Source organism: Sesamum indicum, linkage group LG10, assembly GCF_026168435.1.
Source record: "Sesamum indicum cultivar Baizhima isolate 11 linkage group LG10, ASM2616843v1, whole genome shotgun sequence".
In the NCBI taxonomy this organism is placed as follows: Eukaryota; Viridiplantae; Streptophyta; class Magnoliopsida; order Lamiales; family Pedaliaceae; genus Sesamum; species Sesamum indicum.
Genome location: NC_142666.1, coordinates 17,410,191 through 17,429,885, shown reverse-complemented (window position 1 = coordinate 17,429,885; position 19,695 = coordinate 17,410,191). Strand labels below are relative to the sequence as shown.

Sequence of the window (19,695 nt, the reverse complement as noted above, 5' to 3'; positions counted from 1 at the left end):
CTTATAAAATTTTAAAATTAATCCCATATTGCAAAAAAGACCCCATACATTGTTAAAAAAACAGTTTTTTTTTTAATAATTTTGGAATTTTTTTAAATAATTTTTAACAAAATATGAAGTTAATTTTAATATTTCATAAGATGTGAGGTCAAATATAAAATAACCATAAATTATGGGATTAATTTTACCCGCACGAGGAATACGTCATTCAATTGGAAAAATGGTTCCTTGCAGACATTATCGGATTTCTTGATCACGTGAAATTCCTTATGCTTTTTATATGAAGTAAATATATAAATATTTAAGCATATTTACATGTGTGATTTTAAAAAAATTATAATTTTAGTACCATAAATTTAAAATCTCTTGCAATTTTCCATGGCAAAAAAAAAAAGTTTTTGGTAGTGATCAATTAACTATTTATATCTAACTTTTTCAAGAGATTTTTGTCAAAAGTCAACCCAGAACAGCTCCGATTTGTCTCCAAATACTACCTTTATACCCACCCTATTGCCATCCCTAGTTATTACGATCAACTTAACATTTAATGTGTTATCACGTTATACCCGATTATACCTATATAACTACCCCTCCTACGTACATCCAACTTGTTTGACACAGTACAAGGTCCAGTAGTATACACAGTAGCAACCCACGTTCTTTCGACAGAAGATGGCGAGAACTGTTGAGGAGATCCGCAGGGCTCAACGTGCGGAGGGGCCAGCCACCGTCTTGGCCATCGGGACTGCCAATCCTCCGATTTGCATCGAGCAATCCTCTTTTCCTGATTACTATTTTCGAATCACTAATAGCGAACACAAAACTCAGCTCAAACAAAAATTTAAGCGCATATGTAAGATGTTATCATTTGCTTATTTCTCTTTCTAGTTATTGTTTTAATTTAATCTTTTGCTATATATTCCTGGAATTAAATTTTGAAAATTATTGACAGTTGTTAGATATGTACGATAATCTTTCAAAATGAATACCTCTTTTTGTAAGAACTATCTCTCGAGATGTCGTACACCCGATACGTGCGTATAGTTTGAAATTTTAGCTATTTATATGAAAGAGAAAAATAAAATAAATGGCTGATCAGATTGATATTTAATTTCTGAAACAAATTTTTACAGATATAATTATTTCATTTAAGAATAATTATTAAAAATGTTTGAGGGTTTTTTACTTAATTTATGTACAATTTGTCAACTAAACGTAGTTACTCCACCCCTAACTCAGGCTTGGTCAATAGCATAGAAATGGATAATGTTTTTAAGATATAGTATATATACATTTGGACTTTGCACTGATGAAGAAACGTCACATGGTGGTTGGTAGTATCATATATATGGGACTTTCCTTACAACATATCAGACATGAAATGTGTTGAATAATTGGATGGATCAATAATGAAATGTGTAAATTTGTAGTGTGATATGAATTTCAATTAGGTTTAGATAATATTTTTTATTATGTAATTTTGATGTTTTGGTATTTTTATTTTTTATTTTTTTAGGGTTGTAAAATAGTTCTGTAAATTTTTGACACTTTGGTGTTTTTATCTTTTATATTTTTAGGATTGTAAAATAGTCCTATAATTTGTTGAGATTTTGATCTTTTTGGTGCTCAATTTTGCAAAAAATTACCGGAATAAATCATGTGATACGTTATTTTATTTTATTTTTTAGTTTTTCAGCCATGTTGGCAAAAATGAACCAATTAAAACAAAAGTCTCAATTTCAAGTAACCATATGAGGCACATATATATGGTTTATTTCGGAGATTTTTACAGAATTCGACAGCGAAAGGACAAACACTGCAAAATGTCAAAAAATTCTGTTGGACTCTACCAATTTTAGAAAGATAAAAAAATAAAAATGGCAGAGTGATAAAATTATTGGACCAAAAATATGTTTAGACCCTTTAATTTGGAGAAACTAAGATAGAAACCTAGACATCCGTTGTGATTAAGATCTTTGTAATTAAGCATGCATGTATATTAAAGTAAGATCTCTTAAGTTTGTTTTGTTTAATTATTCAGTCTCTAATGATCATTTTAATATTGATGTCCTGCTTCTTTAAATTGTCCTGACTTTATAAAGTTTTCGTTGTTTTTAACATAAACAGGCGAGAAATCGAAGATCAAGAAACGTTACACACACTTATCTGAAGAAATGCTAAAAGAGAATCCAAACATATGTGCTTTCATGGCGCCGTCACTGGACGCCAGGCAAGACATCATTGTGACTGAGGTGCCCAAACTTGGCAAAGAAGCTGCGAAGAAGGCGATTGCTGAATGGGGGCAACCAAAATCAAAGATCACCCACCTAATATTCTGCACTACTAGCGGTATTGACATGCCCGGCGCTGACTACCAACTCACAAAGCTCCTCGGCCTCCGCCCCTCCGTCAAGCGTTTCATGATTTACATGCAGGGTTGCTTTGCAGGTGGCGCCGTCCTCCGCATGGCCAAAGATTTGGCGGAGAACAATGCGGGTGCTAGGGTTCTAGTTATTTGCTCTGAAACTACAACCATGGGTTTTCGTGGCCCAAGTGAAGGTCACTTGGATAATCTTGTGGGGAATGTGTTGTTTAGTGATGGCGCGGCCGCAGTTATCGTGGGTTCTGACCCGATTGTGGGGGTAGAGCGGCCGCTTTTCCAACTTGTCTCCGCAGCTCAAACTATTGTGCCCGACAGTGGTGGTGATCTTTCTGGAGTTGTACGTGAAGCCGGGCTGATTGTCAACCTTTCACCAGATGTTCCCTGCAAGATATCTGAAAATGCTGAGAAGAGTCTGGAGGAAGCGTTTGAACCTTTGGGTATTTCTGATTGGAACTCAATATTCTGGATTGCACACCCCGGTGGACCAGCAATTCTGGATCAAATTGAGGCCAAGTTAGGCTTAAAGCCCGAAAAACTCTGGTCAAGTAGGCATGTGTTAAGTGAGTATGGGAACATGGCGAGCGCGTCCGTGTTCTTTGCACTTGATGAAATGCGGAAGATCTCGGCCAAGCAAGGGTTGAAGTCCACCGGGGAAGGGTTGGATTGGGGAGTGTTGCTTGCGTTTGGGGCGGGCATCACCATTGAGACCCTAGTGCTGCACAGTGTACCAATCAATTGAGGGTTCCTCATGTTAATGTGGGATGAGACAAAATTTTTGATCGAATCAAATCTTTTTTGAATTGTACATCAATTACACGACAAGTATATTACACTTGTCATATGATTGGTTCAGGTCTTGCCGATGTGAGTTCGGGCTAAAGTTTCTCATGGGATGAGTTACTATTGATGTTATGTTGTGTTGTGTTTGGAGCTTAGTTTGTTTTCGGTTGTTGTCAGTTTAGTCCTATAACTTACTTGAATAGCAACTTAGTCCTATGCATTTTGATTTTTTTTTAAGGCAAAATAAGCTTTAATTTTTAAAAGTTAATTGGCTGGAAAGTGACATCATTTTCGGCCAAAAATAATCCATCCAATTTTGTCCTGAAATAGCAATGTAAGGTAATGGACTATTTTATAACCCGAGTTATTTATCAAAATAATATTTAAAAATATTTGCAATTGTACCCCAAAATAGGGTATTTTGTTTATTGTGTCGTTCAACTTGCGTTTTTTTTTGGTCTTTTTCGTCTTTTTAATTTTTGTTAATTTGAATTCATTAAATAATTAAGAATATAATGCAATAATTAATTAGTAGTCATTGTTTTTAATATAATAATATTTTGAATCTTTACTTTAATATTTTATGATTAAAAAATATTAATAAAAAAATATATTAATGTTTAACTAATTTTTAACAATTAATAATATTGAAAATTACATACAAATAAAAAAAATATATTATAAAATAATATAAAATTAAAATTAATTGTATATTTAAATAATGTTCGCTAGCTAGCCCCACGAGTGTGTCGTTGTCGTTGTCGTCGAGGTATCTTTTTTTCTTGAGTCACTGATTCTATTGTTTCGTTTTGCTCTTGATTATTATATTAAATTTATTATTAAATTAAAATTACTTTATTTTTACAAAAATACATTCTAATAATAATTATTTTTAAAAAATATTGCTTGGTATTGTTACTTCAGGAATAAACATACAATATTACTTTTGTTAATTTTTCATAGATAATATTAATTAAAATATTAAAGTTATTATTAAATTTAAAAATTAATTTTTATTAAAATACATTCTAATAATATTATTTTTAGAAAAATATTGCTTGGAATCGTGACTTCAAGTAAAGGTCGGACAATTGTTTTCAGTTTTTGCACAAAGTATTAATTAACATGCAATATTAATTTTGTTAACTTTTTGCACATATTATTAATAAAAATATTAAATTTATTATTACATCTAAATTAATTCTTTTGATACAAATACAATCTAACAATAATTATTTTTAAAACAATTTCCTTGGTATCGTTACTTTAAATAACTTTTTTCTCCCAAGACAAATGACGACGAATTGCAATATTAGTACACAGAATCGTGACAAAATTTAATAAATGTTACATACAATTGTCTGTGTGGCTGTCTAGGAGGACATCGATTCTCGAGAGCACCAGAGAAAAGGACGAAGTGCAATATTAATACACAGAACCTCGATAAAATTTAATAAATGTTACAAGCATGCAAATTGTCCGCGTGGTTGCCTAACAGGACATCGATTCTCGAGAGCACCAAAGAAAAGGACGAAGTGCAATATTAATACACAGAACTGCGACAAAATTTAAAAATATTACATGCATACAAAATTGGCTGCATGGTTGCCTAGGAGGACAGCGATTCTCGAGAGTACCAAAGAAAAGGACGAAGTGTAATATAAATGCACAGAACCGCGTAAAAATTTAATAAATATTACATGCATGCAAGATTGTCTCTGTGGTTGCCTAAGACGACATCGGTTCTCGAAAGCACCAGAAAAAAGAACGAAGTGCAATATTAATACTCAGAACCGCGATAAAATTTAATAAATGTTACACGCATGCAAACTTGTCGGTGTGGTTGCCTAGGAGGATATCTCCTCGAAAGCACCACAGAAAAGGACGAAGTTACACGCATGCAAAATTGTCTGCGTGGTTGCTTAGGAAGACGTCGATTCTCGAAAGCACTAGAACTGCACAGGATAAAGCGCAATATTAATACACAGAACTGCAATAAAATTTTAATAAATGTTACATGCATGCAAAATTGCCTAGATTTGTAAAAAATTTAAATGCACTCCATTTTTGTAACTTTATATTTTTCTTATATTATTAAAATAATTTTTTCAGAATAATTCCGATCAGCCAGTTGATACCTTCTGGCTCGGAAAAATTATTTAAATAATATAAAAGAAAAATAAAATTACAAAAAAGGGATATTTTAAAAATTATTATAGAAATAGGCAGAACAATTACTTTAATTGCGATTCTGCAATTGTTTTTAAGATTTGTTTTTGGGTCAACAGCTTTGCAGGGAGCTGACCCTGCAACCGCAGATTAGTACCGCGGTTCTGCAAATTTTTTTTTTTAAAAAAAAGAAAATTCACGAACAGCACCAGCAGCCTGCTGTCCCTGCTTCGGACGGATATGGTATTACAAATACGGATCTAATCCAAAATTTAAAAAAAAAAAAACATTTAATATACTAATAAATTTAATATTTTTATTAATATTACGTACAACCAAATGACAAAATAATATTGTTTTTATTAATATCGTCTACACAAACTTGACAACAATCGTATTATATTTAGTTAAATTAATGATACTAAGCATTTTTTTAAATAATTATTATTAGAATGTATTTTTATCTAAAAAATATTTTAATTTAATAATAAAATCTTAATATTTTTATTAATACTGTATAAAAAAAATTAACAAAAGTAATATCGCGTCTTTATCAATATCGTGTACAAAAACTGACAACAATCATATCACATGACTTAATTGAAGTAACAATATCAAGTAAAAAATTATTATCATTAGAATGTACTTTTATAGGAAAAAAAATAATTTTAATTTAATAATTACATTAATAATGCTTACAAAAAAAAAGTTTAAATTGTTAGAGAATTATTTAATAATATGGGTAAAATAAAATGTATTTTGAATTTTATATGCTCTTTAAAAAAAGTTAATTTTCTTAACTTTTTTTTTATAAGATCTTATAAGCTATATAAAATTAATACGTTATAAGATAAAAATATCCACATTCATATATTTATACACACTCTCTCTCTCTCTCTCTCTCACACACACTCTTTCTGTCTCTCCCTCTCTCTCTAGGATTTAAAAACATTTTTTTACTATTTATTTTTTTGATATTCTAAAAAAAGAAAATACTTCATTATTTAATAATAAGTTATTATAGTTAAATAAAAATAATATTGATAATGATATTATATTTACTGTAAAATATAAATCCAAAATATTATAAATTATACGACTGGAAATAATCATTGCACCAATAAAGAAAATATCAATTATATATCTATATTAATATTCGACTATATGAATGTATATATATTATTTTTACTCAAAAATTTAGGTAATAATCATGATTTTTTTTTGTTATTGTAAAAAAGTTATCTATTAAATTTTTATTTAAAATTAAACTAATGTTCCGTTTTAATCATTTGACCAATAAAAGACCGTATTACGTCAAATACTATAATATCTTATAAGATGTTCTCATATTTTATAGACTTTAATCTTAACATTTATTATATCCAAATATTTTAGTATTTTATTTTGTAAATAAGATCTAACATCGATCTTATAAGCTCCTAAAATATGTTATAAGATATAATAATTTATAAAATATTTTAAAATACCTTAACCAAACACCCTCTTAGTTTGCTCAGGCAGCAGCCATCTTTTTTGAGAATAGGAGCTTCTCCAACCACTATAGATATAAGCCTTCTGAAGAAGAAGGTATAGGAAGGGGGCCACTTTGGGACGAAAGGAGAAAGAGGAGAGGAAAAATGAACATTGTTCGTATATCTACCACTATTCTGGATTTTATCATCTACCTTAGAAAAAATATAAAATATAATTTTTCGCATCGATTAATTATTATAGCAAAAAAAAAAAAGACACCCGTGATAAATACAAATCAAGAACGGCCACACAACAACTATTAGTCGTTGTTTCTGTAAGTGTGGCCAAAATATTACTCATAGCTAAAATCATATCAAATATTTCAGCTATGGCTAAAGATCATGACGAATATTGATTAATCGTGATAAAAATTTAAATTTTTACTTTGATTTTGTTTAACCGTGGATTAATATTATTGATTCATCATGATTTTTTTAAACTGTGGTGGTTTATAATATAATGAAAATTCAATTTTTTTTAGTGTCTAGTTATAAGGATCAGTCTGACCCATTTCACATCATTTTTATATCTTGTTTATAATCCCTAATTTTTTGTTGTAGTATCAAATATATTCATAAATTCATGAAATAAAATAGCAAATAATACCTTGCGTGCATTATGATAGTTTCTTCTTGTTCATATTTTACCTATTTGTTTATATAAGATAATTTTTGGCATAATTCGCACCCACTCGGCAAGGAGGGAAATAAAATAATTTATATATATAAGTCACAAACCTAACATAATGAAAAGGAATTAATTTCATCGAGACTTTTCAAATTTAGAATTTGAAAAATAAGAAAAGATTAAGATATGTTGGGGTTTTTCAAATAATACAAAATTTTCATATATTAAGCAATGTTGTTTATCATAAATATTTGTGATAATTATACTCCCCATTCTAAAACTTTGGTGTAATTACATGTAGATCTCATGTGGTTTGAAAAATTACAAGTTTGCTTCCATCTAACAAATAAGTCCCCCTGTTAGTCAAAATGTATCGAATTTGCTAATATTAACAAAAATTAACCATCGATTGACTTATTACTGATTTATTACATGTCAAATAAATCTTTTTACAACCAAATTACCATCATACATCTTCACATGTTAATGCATGTGATCAGGTATATATTCACCGTTGTGAAGGTAGTTTAGCAAAAAAAAAATTATTTGACCTGCAATAAGTTAATATCAGTCAATCGAGGGTAAATATCAACTTTCATTTAGTTATATATATATATATTTATTAGTATTAGCAAATTCAGTAAATTTTGACTAACCAATGGACCTACTCATTAGACAAAAATAAACTTCAGGGGTACTATTTTTCAAATCATACGGGTTCTACGTGTAATTACACCAAACTTTATAAGAGGGGAGTGTAATCCCTTAACAAAAAAAAAAAAAAAATCAAATTGAAAGTCATATTTACCCCCAATTGACTAATTATTGATTTTTTGTAGGTTAAATAAATCTTTCATGACAAAATTACCTTAATATACCATGACATGTTCCTGCATGTGATGAGGTACATTTCACTGTTATAAGAATAGTTTAATCACAAAAGATTGTTTGATCTATAATAAATCAATAATAAGTCAATCATATCTAGACTTTTTTTTAAAATTAATATCAATAAACTTAGTAAATTTTGATTGACAAGAGACTTATTTGTGTGACAAAAGCAAACCTTAGAGTAACTAGATGTAATTTTCCAAATCGCAGGAGGTTTATATGTAATTACACCAAACTACAGGGGATGAGAGTGTAATTATCCCTTTTGTTAATATTATAAAATTCTATGAATTTTGACTAACTACGGATTAATTTATTTATTAGACGAAATAATTTTTATAAATACATATTACATATAATTTTTCAAATTATATAATATTTATATATAAATACGCCAATAGTAGAGGGGGTGTTTGATACCACCCTAATAGTAGAGGGGGCAAAGTGAATTTAACCCTTTCACTTTGTCAATGTAAAGGTACATAGTGGGACATTAATGTAGTTAAGGATTGAGCTGTTAATCAATAAATGCTACCTGTAGAAGCTATTAATTAAGCTGTCTTAAGGTTGTATATATGACTTGAAGAAACGGATGTATACAGTAAAATTTTTATAAATTAATCTTTTATAAATTAATAAATTTTTTAAAATAATAAAATCTTCCGATTCCGACTTGGACCTTTGTAGAAAATCATCAGATTCGATAAGATAATAAGATAATAATTTTTCGGAAAATTTCTTTATAAATATTAGGTCCTATTAAAACTCTAAATTAATAATTCATGAATATTACAATTATAAATATTATGGTAATTTGCTAAAATATGAAGTATGTAATGATTTACGCATTTGATCATTCATGGATGATTTTGCGATGCCTTTTAGATGAGAAGTCATGGTCGGGTGTTATGAATTATTTTATTTTCATATTGAGATTTATATATTATATATTTCATTCATCATGCATGCATACATTTAATTGGCTATAATAGTTATTTAAGTGCAACGAATTAATGTAAACATGTATATTTAAGTAATTCCAATGAATTGAACATGCGTCTATGAATATAATAGTTAATTGTATACAATGAATTGATATTATACATGAATATATTTAATTAGTTACAAAGAATTGATTGATGCATGAATACAATCAATGAAACATATATGAATTCATTATTTTCAATACATATGTACTAAATTTGCTGAATTTAAAAAGTCTATTTTTTAATTGATAAAATATTAATTTATCGATAAATTAATATCTCTCTAAATTAATAAAATTTTATGGTCCCAATGTTATTAATTTATAGAGGTTTTACTATAATTGTATATATATGACCTTAACATTCACATTAAAATTTAACCAAATCAAAGTTTAATGTTTCTTCCTTAATGTTATAATTTTTAGAAAAAAATAATGATTAATATTTTTACAAATAAATCTCCCCCGGTAAATATTCTACTATATATATATATGTGTGTGGATATAGATATATAAGCACACCTTTAATTTATTTCTGCTGTTAAAACTTGAACTGCATTTTTCTTTATTTATTGTGGTTTATTATCTGTTATTTTGGTCCTGTCTTAACGTGTCTTCCCCTTTTACCAAGATTCTAGTACAGATCCCCCACCCTGCTAATAAGTAATATCATGTTAGATGTAGATTTAACATATTTTTCTCTCTAAAATAAATTGTACAATACAAACAATATATTTAATTAATTTTAATAAATAATTTCATTTTAGTTGAAAATACTTTAATATAGTTTTCGAGTTAAAATAAATTGTATAATACATATATTCAACTAATTTTTTTTTCAATAACTAATCTCATTTTAGATATTGGTAATTTAAGGTAATTTGCGATCTAAAATGAATTGTATAATACAAACAATAGATTCAACTTGTTTTATTTTTTCCGATAAATAATATCATTTTAGATGTAGGTAATTTTGACATAATCTTTATCTAGATTGAATTATATAATGCAAATAATACCTTCATTTATTTTCTTTAATTTTTTCAAAAGGTAGTATCATTTTAAATTTAGGTACGTACTTCAACATAATTATTTTTTAAATCTAAAATAAATTATACAATACAAAAAATACATTCAATTAATTTTCTTTTATTTTTTGCATTTTTATATGTAGTTGGATATATCAGAAATTGTTTGAGAATTTACATTAGTATCATAATTTTCTAATGACTTATAATATTATATAGATATATAAATATAAAAGTTTGTTAAAAAGATCTAGCGGGGCAGGGGGATAAAACTAGAGACCCGCCCCAAATTTGGTGGGGTTCCGGACCCGCCAATAGGTGTATCAAATTTGCCTCAATCGGATGGGGCTGCGGCTGCCCCGACTCCATTGGCATCTCTAGATTCTAGTCCGATGAGGTGTTAATTCTAAAAAGTACAACACATTCTCTGTATATGCATAAGTTTTTAAAAACTATTTAAAATAAATTATTTATATAAATTTTCGTATTTAATATTTTTAGAATAAAAAAGTACCAAAATATATATGTATAAGATAATAAGTTAATATAAATATTTTAATTAATAAAAAACTATTGTTAATAAATGATATTGGAAAAAGATACATGAGAAAAAAAAAAGGATAACTACCAAAAGAGAGTTATGGTCTTTATGGAAGACCATGACAAATGAGAAAGATAAAATAATTAATTAATTTAAAATTTTTAAAAATAAATAATAGACCATAATTAAGAAGACAATAAAAGAGTGCTCTCCTTTAATAATAAATATAGACAAAAAATTCTTACACAAATTAGGTACGATCGAACCAAGTCAATCAAAATAGCAAGTGTGATATAGTCGTAATGTAATTATTTATTTTTCTTGAACTATATACTAATTACAATAAGAGTGTATTGGTGTTGCTATGTCATTAATTTAAATTTGATTAAATCCGATTTGAATTAGAATTTCTCCATATATATTTTGCCCCTGCCTATATTACAACCATCTAGCATTAATAGCCTAATTAATAGTAAAAAATTACAATAACACCCACTAGGAAATAGTTACAATACATGAACTACCCTCTACAATTGAGAATTATATTAACACCCCTGCCATTTTGATAACAACCAAAAAGCAAAAAAACAAAATTGTTCAAATTAAAATCCTGTAATTATCAATAGTAGAGGGGTGGTTTTAGGATATCAACATCAGGTGTGGGAAAGCCACAAAGGGTGCATGGTGTTAAACATATTTTAGGATAGTTTATGGACAGCTTGCATATTTTGACTAATCTATGAGGAGTGCCTGTGTAATTATCCATATATTTTATATGCCTTGTGTTATATCTTGTGGTCCATGACCTCTTGATGATAGGCGCAAAACCCATCAACCCAACTTCTTCATTGGATGGCTCGACCCACTTTCAGTCATTGCCCATTGGTTTGCTTGCCACACTTTGAACCCGACCAGAACCCGAAAACCTAATACTTAATCTCAAATACTAACCCTATCCCCCATTTTCCCTCTTGTGCCGCTTCCGTAGTTCCTTCTCCTTCTCTCTGATTCTTCGCCACCTTGTTCCGATGATATCAAAAACCTGCCACCGCCTATTGGTTCTCACTGTATCTTCCATCTTTCTTCTCTATAAAGCCATCCATGGCTTTTGAGTTTGGTTCAACCAACTGACATATCTCTCTCTCCTTGCGTGGACCTCTGTTCTTTCTAAACCTTTTATGAGAAATAAACCTAAGTGGTTTCTTGTATGGGTCTGGGTAACCAAGGTCTAAGTGATTGATTATTGAATTTTTTAGCAACCGTGAGAGTTGTCTGCCTTAAGTGGCCGAGGACTTGCTCTCTGAATTTTTTGGCTCCCTGAGCCGTGATTGTGATTTATTCTTATGATTAGTTGTGTAGATCTTTTATTCGTTTATATCCAGTAAATTTGGGTTGTAATATTATAAAAGGGTTTGTGTAACCCTTGATCTGTTGTATAGTTGATAGGAAAATTTATTTCGATTCTTTGGGCTCATTTCTATAGGATAAAATCCCAATAGTGGTATCAGTGCCATAATATTTTGATTTTTTTCTCGGTGGTGGTAGCCTCTAAACCCCTCATTTTACTTTTGGCAAAATATTTTAAACTGTTATTTTTTGTGCTTTGAATAATTTGTTGCTATTTTTTCTGTCGATATATTGTCGAAAATATTTTGTTGATACTGTCATATTTCTACTGAGAATTATTTTTGTTGATATTTTTGCTTTGTGGAAAATATTCTGATATCATTTTGCTTAGTGCAAAATATGTCGTTAATTCTACTCGGTGAAATATTTCTGCTGTGTTCGAATAGTTCTTTAGAAATTAATATTTCTATTGCTTGGAGAAATTCTTTTTGTCGATTAATATTGCCATATTTCTGCTGTGAAAATTTTCTGTCATAAAACAGTGTTGTTTTATAGTCATTATATTCTACTGTTTAATATGTTTTACTGTTAAACCGAGGCTTAATTCCCCGGTAATCCCTAACCTGGCCGGGCCCTTGAGGTTGTCGAGTTCTAGTCGAGATGTGGCCTGAGAATCCTTGGTTATTCACTGTGAAATTGTAATTTGTGATTTGTTGATTTTTTCTATCAATTGTTGATTTTATGTTGATATAATATTTCTGCTATATATCACTTGTCTCTGTTAAATGGCCGGTTATAATTTGCAACCATTTGATGGTAAAATTGAATTTTTAATGTGGCTACTAAAAATGAAAGACATTTTAATACAATGAAAGATTTTTAAAGCATTCGATGATAGATATTATGAAAATGTTTATGAAGAAAAGAACATTAAGAATGATGAGTATGCCTATTCCTCAGTAATTTTAAATCTTTCAGATATTGTTTTGAGAAAAGTTGGAAAAACAAGTTTCAGCAAAAGATTTGTGGAAAAAGTTAGAAGAATTGTATAGAGAAACATCATTACCAAGTAAATTGATTTTGCTCGAAAAGTTTTTTAGTTATAAATTGAATTCGTCTAAAAATATTGATGAAAATTTAGATGATTTTACAAAATTGATTCAAGATATAAAATTGACTGGTGATAAGAATATAGATGATTATTTTGCCATTGTTTTGTTGAATGTCATTCTTGATGATTATGGTGATGTTAAAGCTGCCATTAAATACGGTAGGGATATTATTAGTCTTGATACTGTTGTTAATGGTTTAAAGAGTAAAGAAATTGACCTAAAGACTAATAAACCGAATAAGGAACAAAATGAGATAAATTTTGTTAGAGGAAGAACAAGATATAAAAATTCTAAACATAAAAGACAGAATAAAGAAAGGAATAGAAGCCATAGCAGTTCTAAATCTAGTGATAATGAGGAAAGAACAAGGGATGAAAAACATAAAGTTAGGAGATGCTATAATTGTGGTAAAAATGATCATTTTATAAAAGATTGTAAAAAGTCAAAAGTGTATGATAAGAATAAGGAAGAAGCAAATGTAACCTTTGAGGAAAATTATGAAAAAGTATTTACGGTTTATTGCTTTTGCATCAAACCTATAATTTTATTTCTTTGTGTATACTGTGTGCAAGTTTACACTTAGTGCATAATAAAGTGCTCCTTAGTATCTTTGTGATTTGTGCCTAGGTAGCTGGATGAGCCTTCGTGATTAGATAAGCCTAGGTGGTTGTTGGACTTTGCCTCGGTGGCTATGAGTTATAACATTGTTATTATTTGGAAAAAGGAATGCTTAGTGACAATTGCTGTGTGCTATGTTTTATGTGCTACTTAGTGTTTGCAATATTATCCTTTGAATATTGTTGCTAACATCTCTTTTTGCAGGCAAAAACAACAATGATGAAATGCCAAAATTCGGACTTGGGCCTGGCTCTTTTCGTAGGTCCTGGTCCAAGGGGAGATTGTTATATCTTGTGACCCATGATCTCTTGATGGTAGGCCTAAAGCCCATCAGCCCAACTCTTTCACTAGATGGCTCGGCCCACTTTCAGTCACAGCACACTGGTTTGCTTGGTCCACTCTGAGCCCAACCTGATTACCCGACCCTGACCCGAAAACCTAACATTATGTTTGGATTTGTGTTTTAGTTGTTTTGTTTTGTGTTTTGAAAATAGAGAGAGAAAAATAGAGATAAGTGAGTGTGTGTTGAAAATAGATTATATGTTTGGATTTGTGTCTTGAAAAAAATTAAAATATTTTAAAATAAGTGGTGTAGGTTTGATATTGGGATTTGGAAGCCAAAAATTACTGTTCATAGTCAAATCATATATTTTTATATATAAATATGTATATATATAAGTATTTTATGTTTAATGTTGTACTTTTGGGAGACAAAAATTACTGTTTATTGTCAAATTATGTCTGTTTTATATTATGTATATATAAATATGTACATATATATTATATATAGAAAGTTGAAAAATAGAAAAACACGCAGATAAGGTGTAAAAATACAAAAACAAATATTGAGTGTATTTTATCTTGTTTCGAGAAATGCAAAAACACAAAACCAAACAAAGCCTAATACTTAATCTCAAACCCTAACCCTATTCCCCAATTTCCCTCTTACGCCGCTTCTGACGTTCCTTCTCCTCTCTTTGGTTTTTCGACACCTTATTCCGATAACATCGAAAACCTGCCACCGCCTCTTGGTTCTCACTGCCTCTTTCATCTCTCTTCTCCATAAATCCATCCATGGATTTTGAGGTCGGTTTAACCGACTGACATACCTCTCTCTACTCACTTTGACCTCTATTCTTTTTTAACCTTTTTTGAGAAATAAACCTAAGTGGTTTCTTGTATGGGTCTTGGTGACTGAGGTTCTAAGTGACTAATTATTGGATTTTTCAAGCAATCGTGAGAGTTGCCGGCCTTAAGTGGTTGAAGACTTGCTCTCTAGATTTTTTGACTCCCTGAGCCGTGATTGTGATTTATTCTTATGATTAGTTGTCTGGATCTTTTATTCGTTTATATTCTGTAAATTTGGGTTGTAATATTGTAAAGGGGTTTGTGTAACCCTTTATAATTGTTGATAGAAAATTTTATTTTGATTTTTTGGGCTCATCATTGTGGGACAAAATCCCAACACCTTGTTCTCATATCATAAAGGAAAATTCAATTTTAGTCTATAAGTATAGGGGGTGATATTTTTGATAATACACGAATATATTTTTACAATTTTGTCTTGTAATTTTTAAAATTCATGAATTGAGGACAACTCCAATTTCACCAGAGAATCACATGTGTTGTGCACATGACGCGTTATCTTGGATATTTCTGAACAATTTATTTATTTCTGGCAAAAATTGTGCTCAAATTGCCATTTTGTTTACTTGCAGGACCAAATTGCCATCGCATATTGCTATTTTTAGAATTTTTGAGATAAATTATCAATTAGGAATCCAAATAAATTGGCTGATAATTGAATCTGAAATTAAAGTTCATATATATCAAAATTGAGCTTTATAAAATTTTAAGATGAATAAATCCTGATTGTTGTATGAAATTTCGAAAATTATGTAACCAAATAAAATTAGACTCATACAGGACTAAAACTGCCAACCTCAATCTTACATGATCAAAATTACAATTTTTCCCATACCATATTAACTGCATTTTCTAAGGATTTTAATCTGCCTCGTTTTTCTAGTAAATTACGTCCTAAGGTTTGTTCTAACTATAAATACATCAAATTTAGACCGAGAATTGCAATTGCCTCCCGTAAAGTTTGTAATATAATACACTACTAACTCAATCAGAAAAGTATTAAAAATATTTAAAACAACCAGAAAGAACACGAAATAAAATTTGGAGAAATAACCAAAATCCCCAAAATAGATAATATTTCGGAAATCATTTATTTCTTTTCTCCGGCTCTCTCACGTTGTCGGCATATGTAGCGGTTTTTCATCCTCTTCTTCCCTGGCAATTTTCATTTAAAAAAATAGTGTGCCACCGGCGAAGTGACCATGGCCGCCTTAACTCAAGTTTGATCGAAAGGATATTTTAGTTCAAAAAAATAATTCAATTACAACAAAAAACCTTTAACGAGCTTCGTATATCACATGCAAAATTTTGTCAAAACCCTATAAATTAAAATTACATGTATGAGGTCCCATGATCTTAAAAATCATGAGTTCGAACCCTGCCTTATATGCGGAATATTGTATCCACTGAATAAAGGTGTATTGTTTATACTGAATAGTAGATGTTGATTAGATATCGTTTATTTAATATTATTAATCAGAATATGATTGTTATATAATTAATATTTGATAGAAATAATAATTAATTTATTTTAATTTATAATAATTCGTCACTCTTACTTTAAAAAAAACATTTAAACCTCACAACAAGTTGATGTAAATTAACCCCCCTCCCCCCTCTTTTTTTTCTTTGCTCTACTTTGCTCATCTTTTCCGTACGGAAGTTAGATACAAGTTTGCTGATCACGTTATGTTAGCTACCTCACGTATAATTGTATAAATACTCCCCTCCTACACCTCATCCTGTGATATATACTATATACGAAGTCAATTGTGACGATCACCATCAGCTATAATAGCCAGCCTACGTACATTCTTTAGACAGAAGATGTCGAGAACTGTTGAGGAGATCCGCAGGGCTCAACGAGCGGAAGGGCCGGCCACCGTCTTGGCCATCGGGACTGCCAATCCTCCAAATTGCGTCGAGCAATCCACTTTTCCTGACTACTATTTTCGCATCACTAACAGCGAACACAATCCTCAGCTCAAACAAAAATTTGAGCGCATATGTAAGATGTTATTATTTGCTAATTTCATGCCACCCCATTATTTCTGTGCTGCTTTTAATCTTTTTCTGTGAAGATTATTGATAATTATTTGGAGATTATCCTTCCTATATTAAGGACTAGTTGCATGTCCAAGTTGTATTATGTGTTATAGTTTTTTACTCCATATTAGTTATTTAATTTAAAAATTGATTTGAAAGATTAAAATGAAATAAAGCTTAAATATTCATTAGGGCATCATGAATTAAATAATATATATACAGGACCAAATTAATTAAGTGATACAAGCTTTTTCCACTAGATGCATGAGAATGGTAGGATCTAATCAATTATTACAACCATTAATTTATACAGTTATTACTTGATATCAAATCCAAAGTTATAAATATTTTTTAAATAAGTAATTATTAAATATAAATTAGATGGTTAAAATGGTCATTTGACACATAAATAAATTGAAAAATTAACCTACATTCCGTTGCAATTTCGATTTTATCCTTGTGTAAATTTTGCACTCTATCTAATTAATTGTGTAGGTAAGAAATCCATGATCGAGAGACGTTACATGTACTTGACAGAAGAAATCTTGAAAGAGAATTCAGAGATCTGCAGCTTTATGGGGCCGTCGCTCAACGCCAGGCAGGACATCGTCGTGACTGAGGTGCCCAAACTCGGCATGGAAGCTGCACAAAAGGCAATCACTGAATGGGGGCAGCCAAAATCCAAGATCACCCACCTCGTATTCTGCACCACCAGTGGTGTTGATATGCCCGGCGCTGACTACCAACTGACCAAGCTCCTCGGCCTCTCCTCATCTGTGAAGCGCTACATGATGTACGAGCAAGGTTGCTTTGCAGGTGGCACTGTTCTTCGCGTGGCCAAAGATTTGGCGGAGAACAACGCAGGTGCCAGGGTTCTAGTCGTTTGCGCTGAAATTACGGCCATAACTTTCCGTGGCCCGAGTGGAAGTCACTTGGATAATCTCGTGGGGCATGCGTTGTTCGGAGATGGTGCCGGCGCCGTTATTTTGGGTTCTGACCCGAAGGTGGGGGTAGAGCGGCCACTTTTCCAGCTTCTCTCAGCGTCACAGACTATTCTGCCCGACAGCACTGGTGCTCTTGTTGGGCATTTACGCGAAGCTGGACTGTTTGTCAACCTTTCGCCAGATATTCCATACCATATATCCGAAAATATTGAAAATAGTTTGATTGAAGCGTTTGAGCCTCTGGGTATTTCTGATTGGAACTCTATTTTCTGGGTTGCACATCCCGGTGGACGTGCGATTTTGGACCAGATAGAGATAAAGTTAGCCCTAAAGCCTGAAAAACTCCGGTCGAGTCGGCATGTGTTGAGTGAGTATGGGAACATGTCGAGTGCATGCGTGCTCTTTGTACTTGATGAGATGAGGAAGACTTCAATCAAGCAGGGGCTAAGCTCCACCGGGGAAGGGTTGGAGTGGGGCGTGCTGTTCGGATTTGGGCCAGGCATCACCGTCGAGACCGTGGTGCTGCATAGCATGCCAATCAATTAAGGGTTTCTCAAATCAAAGTGGCATGAATTGCTGTTGATATTATGCTATGTTTGGAGCTTTTCTTGTTCGTCTTGATCATGCTTTGTTATTGAAAAAATCACATATAGGATTGTTGAACAACTGTACGTACCATGTCATTGCAATACGTACAAACACAAATAAAAGATGTATATGTATTTATATATATATATATATATATATATATGAAACATGTACATTTGATGCATGTGTGTGTATGATTTATTCTTTTTTATGTTTATTTAATTATATGAAGAGAAGAAAATAAAATAAATAATTGATCAAATTGATATTTCTTAAATACTTTTTTTTTTAATTTTAAATGTACATTAATAGAATATTATCGCTAAAAAATTTGAAGGAAAATCATATTGTCTAGGAATAAATATGATCGAGGGTATTTTAGTTTCAAAACTAAAGTTGGTTATTTTGACCCTTTATATCACTACAAAAAATACATTTTATTGAAACGATCAACTTTTAATTTGTAACAGATTTTATTAATTCGGAACGACTTTTGGAACGAAAGCCCGTCTATTCTTATAACAGGTGTTACAAAAAAATTGTAACTGATCTTGACGAAGCGATTTCTAATGGTACCGGATTTTGAACCAGCCAATTTTACCATTACGTACAATAATTGACCGAACATAGAAATTGATATTGGAACTCCCTTTAGAACGATCATTATTAGACCTATTTTTGGAACAATCATTAATATAATACATATTATTATAAATGTATATGCCAATGAGAAAGGTCACTTGAACTCTATTTATAACTATCGTGCATTTTTTAATGACGACGTTTCTATGTCATTTTGTAATCCCTAATTTAACACATACTATAATGGCTTTTGTGACTCCTCTTATGAACTTTTGTGACTCCTCTTATGGAGTGTTTTTGAAATTACTTTCAGGTTGTGTACTAATGAAGTGTATTTCCAAAATCATTACAAAAATCGTAACAAATGAAGTACAA

General features: G+C 30.6%; 2 protein-coding genes across 3 annotated transcripts; both read left to right on the top strand.

Annotated features, from left to right (window-relative positions):
• The first annotated feature begins 564 nt into the window (after positions 1-564).
• Positions 565-3,330, top strand: LOC105171852 (chalcone synthase). 2 transcript variants are annotated; one of them, XM_011093097.3, is made up of 2 exons: positions 565-853; positions 2,128-3,330. In XM_011093097.3, the coding sequence occupies exons 1-2, from the start codon at positions 673-675 to the stop codon at positions 3,120-3,122; spliced, it is 1,176 nt and encodes a 391-aa protein (XP_011091399.2). In that variant the 5' UTR covers positions 565-672; the 3' UTR covers positions 3,123-3,330. The 2 variants fall into 2 exon arrangements, with proteins under 2 accessions (XP_011091399.2, XP_088742230.1); XM_088886104.1 differs by lacking the exon at positions 565-853 and adding an exon at positions 1,870-2,004 and having other exon boundaries at positions 2,128-3,329.
• Positions 3,331-16,931: 13,601 nt separating this feature from the next.
• Positions 16,932-18,897, top strand: LOC105171853 (chalcone synthase J-like). Its single transcript, XM_011093098.3, has 2 exons — positions 16,932-17,168; positions 17,702-18,897. The coding sequence occupies exons 1-2, from the start codon at positions 16,988-16,990 to the stop codon at positions 18,694-18,696; spliced, it is 1,176 nt and encodes a 391-aa protein (XP_011091400.2). The 5' UTR covers positions 16,932-16,987; the 3' UTR covers positions 18,697-18,897.
• Positions 18,898-19,695: the final 798 nt, after the last annotated feature.